At 18.5% G+C, this 16,161-nt stretch overlaps 1 protein-coding gene across 1 annotated transcript; it reads left to right on the top strand.

The window, feature by feature from the left end:
• Positions 1-2,671: 2,671 nt before the first annotated feature.
• Positions 2,672-7,832, top strand: PRELSG_0023500 (cytoadherence linked asexual protein, putative; the record flags this gene model as incomplete). Its single annotated transcript, XM_028680181.1, has 9 exons — positions 2,672-3,464; positions 3,545-4,144; positions 4,221-4,274; positions 4,340-4,402; positions 4,552-4,683; positions 4,768-4,953; positions 5,172-5,330; positions 5,487-6,247; positions 6,411-7,832. 9 exons carry the CDS (start codon positions 2,672-2,674, stop codon positions 7,830-7,832), a joined length of 4,170 nt encoding a protein of 1,389 aa, XP_028531109.1.
• Between the last annotated feature and the right edge of the window lie 8,329 nt (positions 7,833-16,161).

Genomic DNA, 16,161 nt, shown 5'->3' with positions numbered 1-16,161 from the left:
GTTTATTTATATATATATACATCTTTGTAATTTAAAAAAAAAAAAAAAATTAAATATATTTTTTTTTTTTTGGGAAGAGTTTTTTTGAAAAGAAATGTTATGTTATAATATGTTTTAATTTTTAGTGTAAATAAAAATTAAAATGAATGAATGTTATGTTATGTTATGTTATGTTATGTTTTAATTTTTAGTGTAAATAAAAATTAAAAGAAAGAAATGTTAACTTATTAAAACTTAAGAGATAAGAGAAATATTTATGTATTATTCAATGTATATTTTTGAAATAACATTGAATATCATAAAATTTTGACTTAATAAATTGTTATAAATTATTTGTATGTTTTTAATTAAAAGAAGATATTAATTCTTTGTAAATAAAAACTCATTTATAACTGTTAATAGGTTTATTAAAAGATGCAGTAAAATTTAACTTCAATTAAATATTATGCATCATAAGAAAGCTGTATATATATATATAATAAAAACTAATATATATATATAAACGTATACTTAGTTATACATGCTCTTTATTAATTTGTTTGTTTAATACTCTAGCAAAGTCATTAAACGGGCAATTAATAAATCAATAAGTAAGAGTTTCAACTTTTGTTATTTGTTATAAATTATGTGTGTGTTTTTAATTAAAAGAATGTACTTGTTTTTTGTAAATAAAAACACATTTATAAAACTAAATATATATTTGTTAAGCAATACATAATTATTTAATTCAAATTAAATATTAGACATTATAAAATGCCATTATATACATAATAAAATAAGTAAATATATATATATAAAAACGTATATTTAGTTATATATTCTCTTTATTAATTTGTTTGTTCAATACTCTAGCAAAGTCTTTGAGTAGACAATAAATCAGTTACACTGTAATTTAAAGCCATATAACGTTATAATATTTTATATAAATTATATTTATTATTTTAATGAATATAAAAATTTGTTCATATTTTTAATTGTATTTCTTTTTTTTTTTTTGTACTTATTATTTTAATAACTCTTTTGAAGAAAAATATATGAATTTTTATTTTTTTTACTAATGAATAAAATGTTATATTTATTTTATATTTAATTGAATATTAATAAATGAAAGAATTTATTTAATATGAATACATGCATATTTAAAGTAATAATATAGTGTTATAAATAGAAAAACTTAAGCCAAATTGTATAAATGCAATTATAATTTTTAAAAAATTACAATTGTTCATAAATAAAAAATTGGAATATTTAACTACATATATATATATATATACAAAAATTTTATTCTATTTTTAAAAGCAAAAATGAAAGTTAATACATATTCTCATAATATGATTGATAAAAACTATTATTAAACTTTTATAATATAAAACTTAGCTTTATAGTCAGAAAAATGCTAGTTAGCCACGTATTAAGGCTGGAAAAAAAAAAAAAAACATATAACTATTTTTTTTATTTTAATTTTCAACAATTATATTTTTTGTATTTAAAAAAAAAAATCATTTTTTTTTTTTAATTTAAAAGAGAATTAATTTGTTTAGTTCATTTAGTTGAAAGAGATGAATTAATTTTTTTTGAAAGATAAAAAGATATAAAACTTTATTTAAAATAAATAAAAAGTATATTTTTTTTTTATACTTAATTTTTATATCTTAAGAAAAGTTGACTATAAATTAAATTTGTTATTTGCTGTAATTAAATACTATACATAATCATAATCTAAAAGAGGATTTAAATTTTTAATAAAAATAAGGTGTACATTTATTAAAGTAAATAAATGCCTCTGAAATAATAAAAAAATGCTTAATAAAATTAAGTATTATGCATATAAATTTACTTATTTATAAAGAAAAAATAAGTATAAAATTAAAGATCAGTATAAGTGTTTATGCATGCTCTATTGATTTGTTTGCTCAATACTCCAGAAAAATCTCTGAATGGGGAATTAATAAATCACCATGCTAATAATTTTTTAAAAATAATTTATACAACTAGTGTGATGAGAATTTTATGAAATAATAATACGTAAATATATTTTTAAAATATAATATAATTTTTCTTTTATTAAAAATATTTTATTTAAAAATAAAAATAATTTTTTGAAAATAAAACTCAATAACAATTAAAAAATAGTAAAAAAAAAAACATTAAGGAGTGTGTATCTTTTTAATTAGAACATGTATTACATAAATTTTTTTTTTTTCTTAAACTTTCAAAAAAAAATTATATATATTTTTTTACATAATAAACAATTTTGCATTTCGAAAAACTTTTAAAAGTCTGAATTAAAAAAAATAAATAAATTGTCACTGAAATTGTAAATATGTATTAGGAAAAATAAAAATTTTATTAGCTTTTTAATGTAAGATAATTATTGCTATTAGCACATATAGATAAAAGAAATCATTAAAACTTTATTAGAAAAAATGAAAATATGTGTTTTTTTTTGTAATTTTTATAAATATTTTGTAATTATTTTAAACTTTTTAAAATATTCATATATGTAAGAACGGGAATTGAACTTTTTTTTTTTGAAAAAAAAAGTTTATATATTTTTTTTTTTAATTTATTTTATGATTATGTGAAATAATACATTATTTCTGTTGTAATATGAAATATTAATATGATAAAAATTTTAATTAAAATATTATTCTTGAAATAATTTTCTAAAATGATATGTGTTATTGCATCCATCTGCATTTTTATTATCCTTTTTATTGTAGCACAGACTGAGCAGTTCTCTCAAAAAAATGGAAATATCAATGAATTAAGAAGTATGATTGATAATAAAGAATTATATGATAATTTAATAGAATTAGAAAGGCTAATGATACAGTCATTAGAATTAGATGAATTAAAACTACCATTATTAAAACCAGAAATGAAGGTTCATCTGAATTTGTCTAATTTTAAAAATATAAAAATTACTGCTGGTTCAAATAAAGGATATCATTATATTATACCTACATCCAAAGTTAATATTGGAGATATGGTGGAATACGAACATATAACAAAAAAACAGTTAATAGAATCGTATAACTATGAAAACTCTACTCTTATTAAAAAAAAAAATTTAGTTGTGAGAACCTTAAAAATAATAAAATGTATGTTATTACCAATGATTTTTTACAAAAATACAAAAAAATTAAAAGGCTCATTAATACAATTGAATAATCTCTTTTATAGTTATGTAAATATAAAGGAAACTCCCAGTTCATCTTCTCAAGCAGATTTTAGAACATGGCTACATAGAACTACTAAATCGAACTCTATAAATACCAAAAAAAATATTTTTTTACATAATATATTAAAAAATATTAATTCAAATATACTAAAGGATATAATAAATTCCAATGATTTATTTTTTACTTCTCATCCAAATATCTATTTTATGAAAAAATTAGATAAATTATCTAATAAGTATGACTTAGGAATATTTAATTTAATTGGTTCTCATTTTATAGGTATTTCTTTTTTTTTTTTTTTGTAACATTAAATTATTTTTATTTTAATATTAAAAGAAATTTTTTTTTTTCTTTTTAAGCCTTAGGACATTTTATTATTTTAAAATTAGCATTTAAACTCTTTTATAAGTATTTTGAAATAGGAAGTATAAAGTTTTTTAGTTGGCAAAAAATTTTGCAATTTAATATATCAGATAGATTTAAAGCGCTAGATTTAATTTGTAATGAGGGTACTAATTATGAGGCGGATATGAAAAGAAGAGAACAGTATTTAAAAATAGATGGGACATGGACCATAGAGGAATGTAGAATATTGGAATTTTTAATTCATTATTTTAATAAATATCAAATGGAATTATATACTAATGCATATCAAACAAATTTAAAAATTCAAATTTTGTTAGAGCATACCCATTTAAAAGAAGAATTTTTCAACTATATGTGTAATAAAGAAAAAAATTGTAATGTCTATGATAGTGGTAAATTTAGAAATGAATATGGCAGAACTACACTTAAAAAAAAAGATAAATATAATTTTCCAGAATACCATGTTTCTGTACCATCTAAGATAAATTCATTCAACGTTTATATAAATTTTCTGTACTTTATAAAATATTATAGTTATTTTAGTTATAAAGGTATTTTATATACCCATCTTTTAAATCTTACTGGAATTTTAAGTAACCATAATTTTAAAAAAATATTTTTATAATTTTTGAATATATATATTTTTTATTTTTTTTTTAACGTTATTAGCTGGTAAAAGTAAGGCATATGTAAGTTCTCTTTATTTACCAGGGTATTATAATGGTAAAAAAAAAAAAGAGAGAAATAACATATATATGTATTTACATCTTTTATGTTTTTTTTTTTAGCTATTCAGTTATCATTTGATAAAAAAACTAGCCTTTTAGAGCTCTATGAAAATATATTAAAATGTAAACTTTAAAATTATGTTACATATATCATTATGAGTTATATTTAACAAAACAAAAAAAAAAAAAAATAAACTTATAGTAGTTTTATTAAAATATTAATAAAAATTGTGTTTTATGAAGTAAAAAATTAAATCTTTTATATATTATAGGTGTTAAAAAATGTCATATGGGTGATAGGAGATATGAAGTATTATCTTACAACATAGATTCTCTTTTAAATTATAAGAAAAATGATAAAAATATATGTAATATGTGTGAAGGAACACTTTTTTATATTAGCAGTAATACTATAAAAAAGCGCTGCAAATATCTTTTAATTATAAATTATATCTATATTTTATAATTTTTAACTTTTATTGTATAAGGTCAAACTGAAAACGAGCCTTCAATGATACAAAAATTTTTTTCTTACGTTACCGAAGTTGTTAAAGTGAAAAATATAAATATATTAATAAAAAATATGAATATTTATGAAGACTATGATAACTTTTTAGCACATGATATAAATTGGTATACTTTTCTATTACTATTTAGGCTTACCTCGTACAAAGGTAATTAAAATAAAGAAAAAAGCATACATTACTTTGTTTTATAATATATAGAAGTTATCAGAATACCATTAACATAAATTCAAAATATAATATGAAAATTTACAAACATATAAAAAAATAAAATAAAATAAAATAGAAAATAAACAACTGATTTATCCATATAATTTTTCTTATATGCAATATAAATAAAAATTTAATTTTTTTTTTCCTTTTTGTAGATATTATTCATAATAATATAGCAAAAGCTATGTATTTAAGTTTAGCAAAAGAAGATCAATTTAAAAGGTCTATTACGACAAGTTATTGGTTTCCTTCACCAATTAAAAAGTATTATTCTCAATATGTAAGAAAATATAAGTCTACAAGCTTATTACAAAGTAAAAAACTATAAAAAAAGAAATTAAAACATTTATATGTTTTACTTTTTTTTTAAACATTTTTATTTCCTTAGAACATAAATATATTTTGCTCTTTTTAACATATTTACTTAATATTATTTATTTTACTTTTTTTTTTTTTTTCTTTATTATTAGAGTTGGAAAGTTTCTTAAGTAATGATGTTATTGAAAAAATAAAGAAATGTATAACATTCATTGTCCATTTACAATCCTTTTTGCAGTTAGATTTTTTTTATTATCTTATTGAGACTAATATGAATGAATATATTTTCCCTTTAACTTTGTTAATGGAAAGTAAGTTTAGAGAATGGATGAAAAGCTTTAAATTAGGTCGTTTTTTTTTAGATTATGATAACGAAGATATAGAAACTGAAAGAGGGGAAAAAATAAGAAGAAAATATTATGTAACACCTAAATATAGAAAATGGATTCTTATAATGAAAAAAATTATAGATAAATCATATGAAATATATTTCAATCAAAAAAACGTAAAGAACTTATATAAACATCATAATATTTACGGAATAAATAATAAAATAATGTTAATGAAAGATTCTTATGAATTATATTCAAAGAATTTTCATGATATAATTTTTTATGCAGATATATTTAATTTAGAAAGCGATGATCTTTCACTTATTCCCAAAAAAAAATTAAAAAAATTTTATTTTTACTCGCATTCTATTATGGGAAATAGTGTAAATTTTTATAAATTTGGAATTATATACGGATTTATAATAAATAGGGATTACTTAAAAAAAGTCGTCGATATACTATTTTCAATTTATGAAGTAAATAAAGACATCTTTTCGGATACATCCTTTTTACAAACAGTTTATTTACTTTTTAAAAAGATTGAGAAAAGTTTTTATTTACGTAGAAGAAATAATGATATAGTAAGTTAAGCATATATATATATCTTTTTTTTTATCACTTATTTATATAGAATGTACATGATATTACATTTTTATTATACTAAAATGCTTTAATTTCTTTTTTTTCTTTTCTCATTTATATTATATCGTTTTTTTTTATTGATTTATATTTATCTTTTTATAGAGTATGAATAATATATTTTTTTTTAATGTTAGTAATAATTATTCTAAAATGAGCAAAAAAGATAGAGAAAAAGAAATTAATGCTTCAATGGCATCTAAATATTTTGCAAAAACTTTATTTGTTTCTTTTAAAATGATGTTTACTATAAAATTAAGTAGGTATATGGATGATCTTGATAAAAAATATGGTTCTGACGAATTTTTAAGATTAATAATTGATGAAGATTCATTCATGAATTATTTTTACATATCTCATGGAAGTATGTTAGATAGTTTAACAAATAGTTTTTTACCATATTACGCAAAAAAATCAATAACTCAGTTAAAGTTTGGAAAAGCTTTTATTTTAGCAAATCTTCATAAATTGTGTTCTAATATATTTTCAATATTAAATTTAAATAATTTAAGTCTTTTACTTGAATATCAAGCAATAATTAGCTCTAATTTTTATGTTTCAAAAAAAATGTATCAGTTTGTTGATAAAAAAATGGAACTTGTATGTATGGCGTTTATTGCTCAAATGACTCCTGAATATCTAGATTTTCTGAAAAATTTGCCAGAATACATACAAAGTGGAAATTCAGAAAAAATTTACAATATAAAGGATTTAATTTCATTTCCATTATCTTTACTCCCCATTTCTTATGCAGGATTATATGAAGTAGGTAATATTTATTTAAGAAAAAAATTATTTTTTGCTTCTGTTCCTTTTAACAAGTTACAAGTAGGAACAAATAAGAAATTATATTTTGCACCATTGCATAATAAGAAAAAAGCTATAGCTATTACTTTTAATTATGTTGTGAGTTATTTACATGCAACTCTGTTTTGTTGGCTTTTTTATCATTTTTTTGGATGGTATTTTTATTATGATTTCTCTATTATGGTACTTAGAAATCGTGTTCGCGTATTTGATAGGTATTATTCCATATTTGAGAGTAGCATTGGGAATTTTCTTCTACAAAATTTTAATAGTTTTACTATTGATCCCATACTAAATGGATTTAAAAAAGCTTACATGCATGTGAGAAGTAAAGAGCAATACAAAGATCTTTTTAATTCTAGAATTAATATAAGAGAAATTAATAGATCAAATATAAAAAATCTTGAGGAGCAAATACATATGCTAACACCACAAGAAGTAGAAAAATTGTCTAAAAATGAAAATTCTATTTACATAGATGATAACTTATTTTTTGAACAATTAGATGAAAATGAAGAATTTTTAAATAGAAGAAAAACCGTATGTTATGAAGAAAAAAGTAAAACTGAAGAAATTGGAAAAAAGAAATGTTCAAAAGAAATTACAGAAGTAACGCAAAATAATCTAGATGAAGAGCCATTACAGATAACAAAGAAAAAATTACAACATGATTTTGATGAGGATAATTTTTATCCTAAGATTTATTGCACTGAAATATAATTTTTCAATATTTTATATTCATTATTAAAATATGATTATTCTTATGTAAATCTATACTCCTATATAAAAGAAAAAAAAAATTCAAATGTTTTAACATATTCAATTCTTTTTATACATATCTATTAACTTAAAAATAAATGTTCTTTTATATATTTGTTTTCATTTTAAAATTTTATGATTTAGTAATTTTATTTTAAAATGCTTTTTATGAATATTTTTTTTTTGTTATAGTACCTTAAATTATTAGTTTCTTTTATAAAATATAAGTTTTAATCATTTTCATAATAAAATTTCTATGACATAATTATCTACACATGTTTGATATTTAAGAAAATAGTTAAAAAAAAAAAGAAATCTTTATTTTTTAAAATTAAGATTAAATAAAATATAATTTACAAAAATAATTAACAAGCAAAAAAAATAAAAATCTTTTATTTTTTTAGTTATCCATATTCTTAAATAGTGGTCAATGAATAAATTCATTGACCTTAATTAATATACAGTTTAAGGTTTGTCTTAATAAAACTTATATATTGGTTAATAAAAGCTATTATTAACCTTTTTCAGTACAATATACTAGGTTACTGTACGTGTATGCATAAGTATCCATGCACTGACTGAGTAACAAAGGACATAATTTTTGTAGTACACTAAGCTAGTTTAGTGTATATGTACAAACTAATATATACTGACACTAATAAAAAAAAAAAAATATATATATATATATTTTTTTTTTTGTGTTTGTTTATTTTGTTTTTGAAATATTTTAAAAAAAAAAAAAAATAATTTTTTTTTTTTTTTTTGGTGAGAAATTTTTAGTAAATAAAAATTTAATTATCTTTTATAAAATTAAAAAGATAAAAATTAATAATGTTTTGTTATAATCAATGTTATATTTTGAAATTAAATTGAATAATATAAAATTTTGACTTTATTAATTGTTATAGTTTGTATGTTTTTAACTAAAAGAATAAGTAATTCTTTATAATTAAAAACTCATTTATAACAATTAATAAGTCTATTAAAAGAGTAATAAAATTTTACTCAGTCATAAATGCTCTTTATTAATTTGTTTTTTTAATACTCTAGCAAAGTCATTAAACGGCTAATTAATAAAACATATATATATGTTTGTAGTTAATTTCATAATACTAAACAAGTATTTAAAACTTAAATAATTACGTCTTCTCTAGGATTACATTGCATGCAAAAAGTCAAGATACTAGAATTTTGACCTACTTAGTGTGTCTAATTATTTTTTTTTTAAGACACATCTCGGCTATGATTATGTCTTTTTTATTTTTTATTTTTTTAAATTTTTTTTTTGTAAAAAAAAAGGAAATTTTGATGGAGAAAATGGAACAGAAAAGGAAAGTGGATTGCTTTAAATAAATTTTATTTAACTTATATAGACCTTCATTTTTTTTTAAGGTAATTTAACTAATTTTGTATTATATAGAATCCATAACACAAAATTATAAAGGAGTCCTAAAAATTTTCTCTTTATTAACTTGGATATTCATTACTTTTACCCAGATCTTTAAATATCCAATTAATAAATCAACACTATATAGTAAATGTTTCATGTAAAGATAGGAATAATATCATTAAAAAAAATACTGTCTCTCTTAATATATTTATTTTTATTTTGTTACTTTTTTTTTCTTTTCTTGAGAATTCTTGATCTATTTATTCCTTTTAGAATACATTTTATTATGTATTATATTTATTATCAAAAATTTACCTCTATTTAATTTATAACTATGATGAAAATTATCATGAAAAAAAAAGTACAAATATTTATATAAGAATACATAATATTATTTGCAATCTTAAAGAGTCTCAACTAACATGAGTATTAACACTTGTAAATATAGAGAGTCTCATTACATGGGTTTTTAATCCTCGTGTATAGATTTATTAATTAGACATTTTAATACATTTACAGTATTTTAAGCATTCAAATTAATAAAGAGAATATGGGTAAGTCTCTACTAATTTTATTTATAATAAAGTTACATAACATAGATAACTATATATCCTTTATATAATTATCTATATAACAAAAAAATAAAACAAAAAAAAAAATTAAAATATGTTTTTTAATAAAAGTCAAAACATTCACTTTATTATTTTATGCCATTATAAATATCTCTTTGCAAAATATATCTTTACATAGGCATCTTTTCGTAACTATATCTATGTGCAAAATCATGTTATAGGTATCTTCATGAGCAAATATCTGTATAAGCATTTTTTTTAATACCTTTCATGCATTGGTAACTTTTATATATAACCTTTCTCATATAAAAATTTCGAAAAGATAAATAAAATTTTTGTTGACCAACAGTCCATAATAAATAAATTGATTGTTCTTATTATAATAAGCTGTTCCTTATCCCTTATAAGATCCTTTAATTGTTTCAATGTGTCTACCCGTAATTTATTAATTGGGTATTCAAAGAATTGGATAAAAGTAATGAATATTCATGTTAATAAAGAGCAAGTTTTAGGAATCCTTTATAATTTTGTATTATAGATTCTATTTTTATAACACAAAATTAATTAAATCACTTTAAGAAAATAAAAGTCTATAAAAGTTAAATAAAATAAAAGCAATACACTAGCTATCCTTTTCTTTTTCAATGTTTCTCCATCAAAAAAAAAAAAAATAAAAAAAATAAAAAAAAGAAGATATAATGTAATCATAACCGAAATGTGTCAAAAAAAAAAAAAATAGCAATGTGACACACTAAATTCGTTAAGGTTCTGGTAACTTATTGCATGCAGTGTACTCCTAGATAAAGGAATAATTGTTTAAGTTACAAATAATTGTTTAGTACTATGAACTTAACTACGAACATATATATAAGCTTTATTAAGATAAAACTCAAACTGTACATTAATTAAGAGCAATGAATCTATTCATTGACTAACATGGTTATTAAACAAAAGTCTGGCTAATATAATTTGTAACTGCAACATAGTAGTTATATTTTCGTCCAGTGTTAAGTCTCCTAAATCATTTTAGTAAGAAGTGGATAGAAAATTTTATATAACCATGCATGTTTCATTTCTTGAAGGTTTTTGTATTTTCACTTTCCCTTCTGGTATTACAAATCATTCTAAATTCCTCATCCATGATTCAATCTTATTAATCCATTATGGTTATACCTTTGTAGGCTTAAATTTCCTATTTTTGTTGTCATTTGATTTATTAATTTAGTGTTCAAAGATCTTATTATAGTATTGAGTAAACAAACTAATAAGGATCATTCAAAGATGTCTCTAATAATTTTAATTGTTGTAAAAATGTATCGATGCTATATGTATGAATTTACACATTTAGTTTACATAAACATTCAATGCTTTAGATACACTTACTTTTATAAAAATAATCACTATTTTTATTAAAAATTTAAATGTTTATTAAAATTATTTATTACATGAAAGTTATTTAGTAAAGATAAAAAAAAAAAAATTTAAATTATTGTTATTAGCAGCATTTCAAAAATATATAAAAGTTAAATATTAATAGAAAAAGAAATGATCCTTTTTTCTTTTAAATCTGTATTCAATTTTTTATTGTTCAAAAATTAACTAGACTTAATATCTTCATATGCACCAAAAACAATTCAATAATAAAACAAAAAAAAATAAAATAAAAATATTTTAGTGAACCCACAAAAACATAAAAAAAAAGTAGTAATTTTTTTTTTTTTAACTAGAGAATGCACATGGAAAACTTTCTATTTTCCATATAATTTACTAATTATTATTTCATAAAAAGTTGATATCATTTATTAATCAGCATTTCTTTTGTAAAATATTCATTTATATTATTTTATGTACGCATTAAAAATTATATATATTAAAAAAAAATTATAAAAATGTTATATGCATATAAATATTATAAATTCACGTAAATATATACAAAAACTATACTAAATTTTTATTATATATATATATATATATATATATATTTATTTATTTATTTATTTATTTTTCTAATTAAATGTCTTTTTTTATATTTATTAATATAAAATATCAGATATTTAATAAAAAAGTAAATGAGTAGTTCAGAATAATTTACTAAAACTTAAATGTAAATCATAAAAAACAAATAAATTTCATAATTTATATAGAGAAAATAAAAGAAATACCCCTGTGATCATATATTTGAAATTCCTTTTTTCTTAATAAAAAAACTATAATCTTAGAAAAATTACTTATTTTATGTTTGCACATATATTAATTCATTCTTTTTTTCTGTAGTGCATTCATATTATTATTTAAATAATTTTTTTTTATTATTTAATTATTATAAATTTTATTTTATAAAAATAAAAAGAAAAATGATGTCTCAATATTCATATTCAAAAATTCATATACGTAAGTTATAAAATATATACAGTTCAATGCAATAAAATTTCAACGCTTGTTCCAGATTCTTTTTCTAAATATTCATGCAAATAATATGAATCATAGGATATTTATAACTCAAATAATTATAATTTGAATAATTCCTATATATAAAGTATAACATTTTCTTATTTTGAATAATAGTGAACTTATTTAACTTATATATATTTAAACAAAAAGAAGCTACCTTAATCTAACATTATTTATTTAATTTTAAACTAATATCCCTTTGCAATTTTATTGGAATGAATATTGTTACTTGTTTTATATTTTTTTTGGAATATACATTATGCAATATTTCTATAAAAAGAAAATATAAATTTTATGTTATCTCTTAAAATAAATTCTAATTCATTTAAATAATAAAAAAAGACAATATAAGGTAGATTAAAAGGATTTTGTTTATTCAAATATTTGAAAAATTATAAATATGAATATTCCTTGCCTAAGGTTAATGACAAGATTTATTAATATACATCACATAATTTACTGAAAACCTTTTTTACACATTTTAATCAACGTTACATAATGTTCCCACGTTATATAAAACATATAAATCTTGAATATACGATTAATAAATAGTATTATTTCCCTATTTTAAATAATTTTAATGGTCTGAGTAATATCATTATCTTCCCATTAAGCATAGATCTGTGGATAGCTTTATAAAAAATTTGCAAATGGTATTCAAGAGAAACATTAGATAAATAACCTTTTTTATACATATAACTTATGTGGTCTATAAAATATTTTATTTTTCGTTAACTTTTTTTTAAAAAAGGAAAATGCATATTAAAAAAAAAAAAAAATTACTGATGCATTGCTTTTTTTATTTTTTTTTTCACTTTTGATGATTAATTTAATTTTTAAGATAAATTATTAATTGGAATGAGAATTATTAATGAACTTAAATTATTAATACTTTTAAATAAATAAGATAATTTATTAAACAATAATGCGAATATTGATTAAAATAAAATATACATAAAATAAAATTTATTAATTTTATTACATATAAAATCAATAGGGATTCCTTTACATTCTCTTTACTTTTTAAAATACTTTAAAAGTATTCAAACGGACAATTAATAAATCATTATATGAGAATACATGATAGCCACTATTAATAATCTCATTTTATCCCTATTATTATTAATTTCATGCATTTCACAAAAATATATACAATGTCTGCTACTTTTTTTCTAAGATAAATATATTTTTATTACTGTTTCTACATATATTTTTTAATACAAAAAAATGGATCATGCAAATAAAAATTATGTTACGTTTTCGTTTCTTAAAATAATCAAGATCAAGTTCATTAATATGCTTTTATGCCAATATAAAAATAAAATTTTTCATTTAAGTCGTTAAAGTATACTCATTATTATTAATCAGATAATTTTTATCATAACTACAATTTTTATGCTTTAAATTTAATAATCTTTATTTTTATTTTCATGTTATTTATTTATACAAAGATTAATAATTTAATGTGATAAAACTTTTAATTTATCATATTTTTATTACTAAAATTTTATTATCACATAATAGCACTATTACATATTTATGAAAATATAATTATTAGTTACAGTACTATAATTAAATTTATATAATATTATCTTCTTTGATATTATAACTTCATATGAAATTATAATTTGAATTGTTATTTGTATTATTCTTAGATTTAATTTTTCAAAATACACTATCTTTATGTTCAATTTTTTTCATATTTATTTTTTTTCTTTTATTTTTTTCTTTTTCTTTTATTTTTTTCTTTTTCTTTTATTTTTTTCTTTTTCTTTTTCTTTTTCTTTTTCTTTTTCTTCTTCCTTTTCTTTTTCTTTTTCTTTTTCTTTTTCCTTTTCTTTTTATTTTTTTCTTTTTCTTTTTTTCTTTTTCTTTTTCTTTTTTTCTTTTTTTTTTTTTTTTTTTCGCTTTCTTCCATACCTTTTGCATTTTTTTTTCTCCTCTGCTTTTACATTATCATAATCATTTTTTCATCACAATTATATTAACATTTATTTAAAACAAATTTTCTACATGCAAAAAACCTAATTTTTGCTATAAATTTTTTTTTTTCCACCATAATACCCTTTTTATATATAATAGTGGTTTTAAATTATTACTATCAAATATGAAGAATATCGATATTAAAATACTATTATTTTTAAATTTATAAGCAATAAAATAATTATCATAATCATTAAAATTTTATTTTTTTTTCTTATGTTTAAAGAAAGTTTTTTTTTTTAAATTTTAACTCCTGTGAAATAAATATAATTTTTTCAGTAAGTTATGCATTCATTTTTATGTTAAAAAAATGTAGTAAATTATATATATATTAACCTCCTTGTTAATTTTTTTTGAAAAATGAAAAAAGTGAATTAATATTTATGATAAATTTTTTTCTTATGTTGTATTAATTATCTTGTAAAAACAATATAAGAATTTCTACAAAAATAAATTTTTCTATAAATTACTTATATATATCCAATAAATTAAGATTACGTATACATTATAAAAAAATAATTATTGAAATATCTAAAAATTAATATTTTAAAACAGTATTATTCATTTTATTTATTCTTGCAATATTAAAAATTTTAATTTTGTTTAAAAGTAAACTTAGTTCTATCGTTTGTATTTATTAGAAACTAGAAATAAATATTTATTAAAAATTTTGTTATAGACTTGAAAATATATCAATTTCATACTAATAAAAAAATATATACAATACTAAATTTATATGATAGTTTCGGTTAATTAAAAATGGACGCAAACTTTTATAATAGTAGTAATGTTGTTAATTTTACCGAAAATTTAAAAATACCTGATGGTATGCATAGTAATCGATATACATATAAATTCAATCCTCTTTATTTTATATTTTACTCATATATTGTATTAAGTTTAGCTTTACTTATTTCGCTTATTGTGATGATGATATATACATATATAAAATATGTAATATTAAAATTACTTAATATACTATTTTTTTTTTTTTTTATTAAATATTTAAATAATAATTATTATTAATATGGAAATAATTTCTTTTAAATTAATTTTTATTTGTATCTTAGACTCAACAACAAAGAAGAATAATTAATTTATTGAGAGAAACAAGATCGATAGATTCAGGATATTTTGAAAATGAAGAAGAAGAAATAGAACTATAGGGACGAGAATAGATGAAGAAATAGAAGCAATATTAGATGTGTAAGTGATTTATCAATTGGCTGTTTAATGACTTTGCTAGAGTATTAAACAAATAAATTAATAAAGAGCATGTATAACTGAATATACTGATTTTTAGTATATATACTTATTCTTATATGGCATATCGAAATATTTATCATATTTATTTATTAATTTCCTATTTAATGACTATGCTGGGATATTGATTTATTAATTGCCCGTTTAATGACTTTGCTAGAGTATTAAACAAACAAATTAATAAAGAGCATGTATAACTAAGTATACGTTTATATATATATATTAGTTTTTATTATATATATATATACAGTTTTCTTATGATGCATAATATTTAATTGAAGTTAAATTTTACTGCATCTTTTAATAAACCTATTAACAGTTATAAATGAGTTTTTATTTACAAAGAATTAATATCTTCTTTTAATTAAAAACATACAAATAATTTATAACAATTTATTAAGTCAAAATTTTATGATATTCAATGTTATTTCAAAAATATACATTGAATAATACATAAATATTTCTCTTATCTCTTAAGTTTTAATAAGTTAACATTTCTTTCTTTTAATTTTTATTTACACTAAAAATTAAAACATAACATAACATAACATAACATTCATTCATTTTAATTTTTATTTACACTAAAAATTAAAACATATTATAACATAACATTTCTTTTCAAAAAACTCTT

This window comes from Plasmodium relictum (genome assembly GCF_900005765.1).
Source record: "Plasmodium relictum strain SGS1 genome assembly, contig: PRELSG_00_v1_301, whole genome shotgun sequence".
In the NCBI taxonomy this organism is placed as follows: domain Eukaryota; phylum Apicomplexa; class Aconoidasida; order Haemosporida; family Plasmodiidae; genus Plasmodium; species Plasmodium relictum.
Note: the sequence above shows the minus strand (reverse complement) of the source record. Positions and strands in the feature narration are given on the sequence as shown.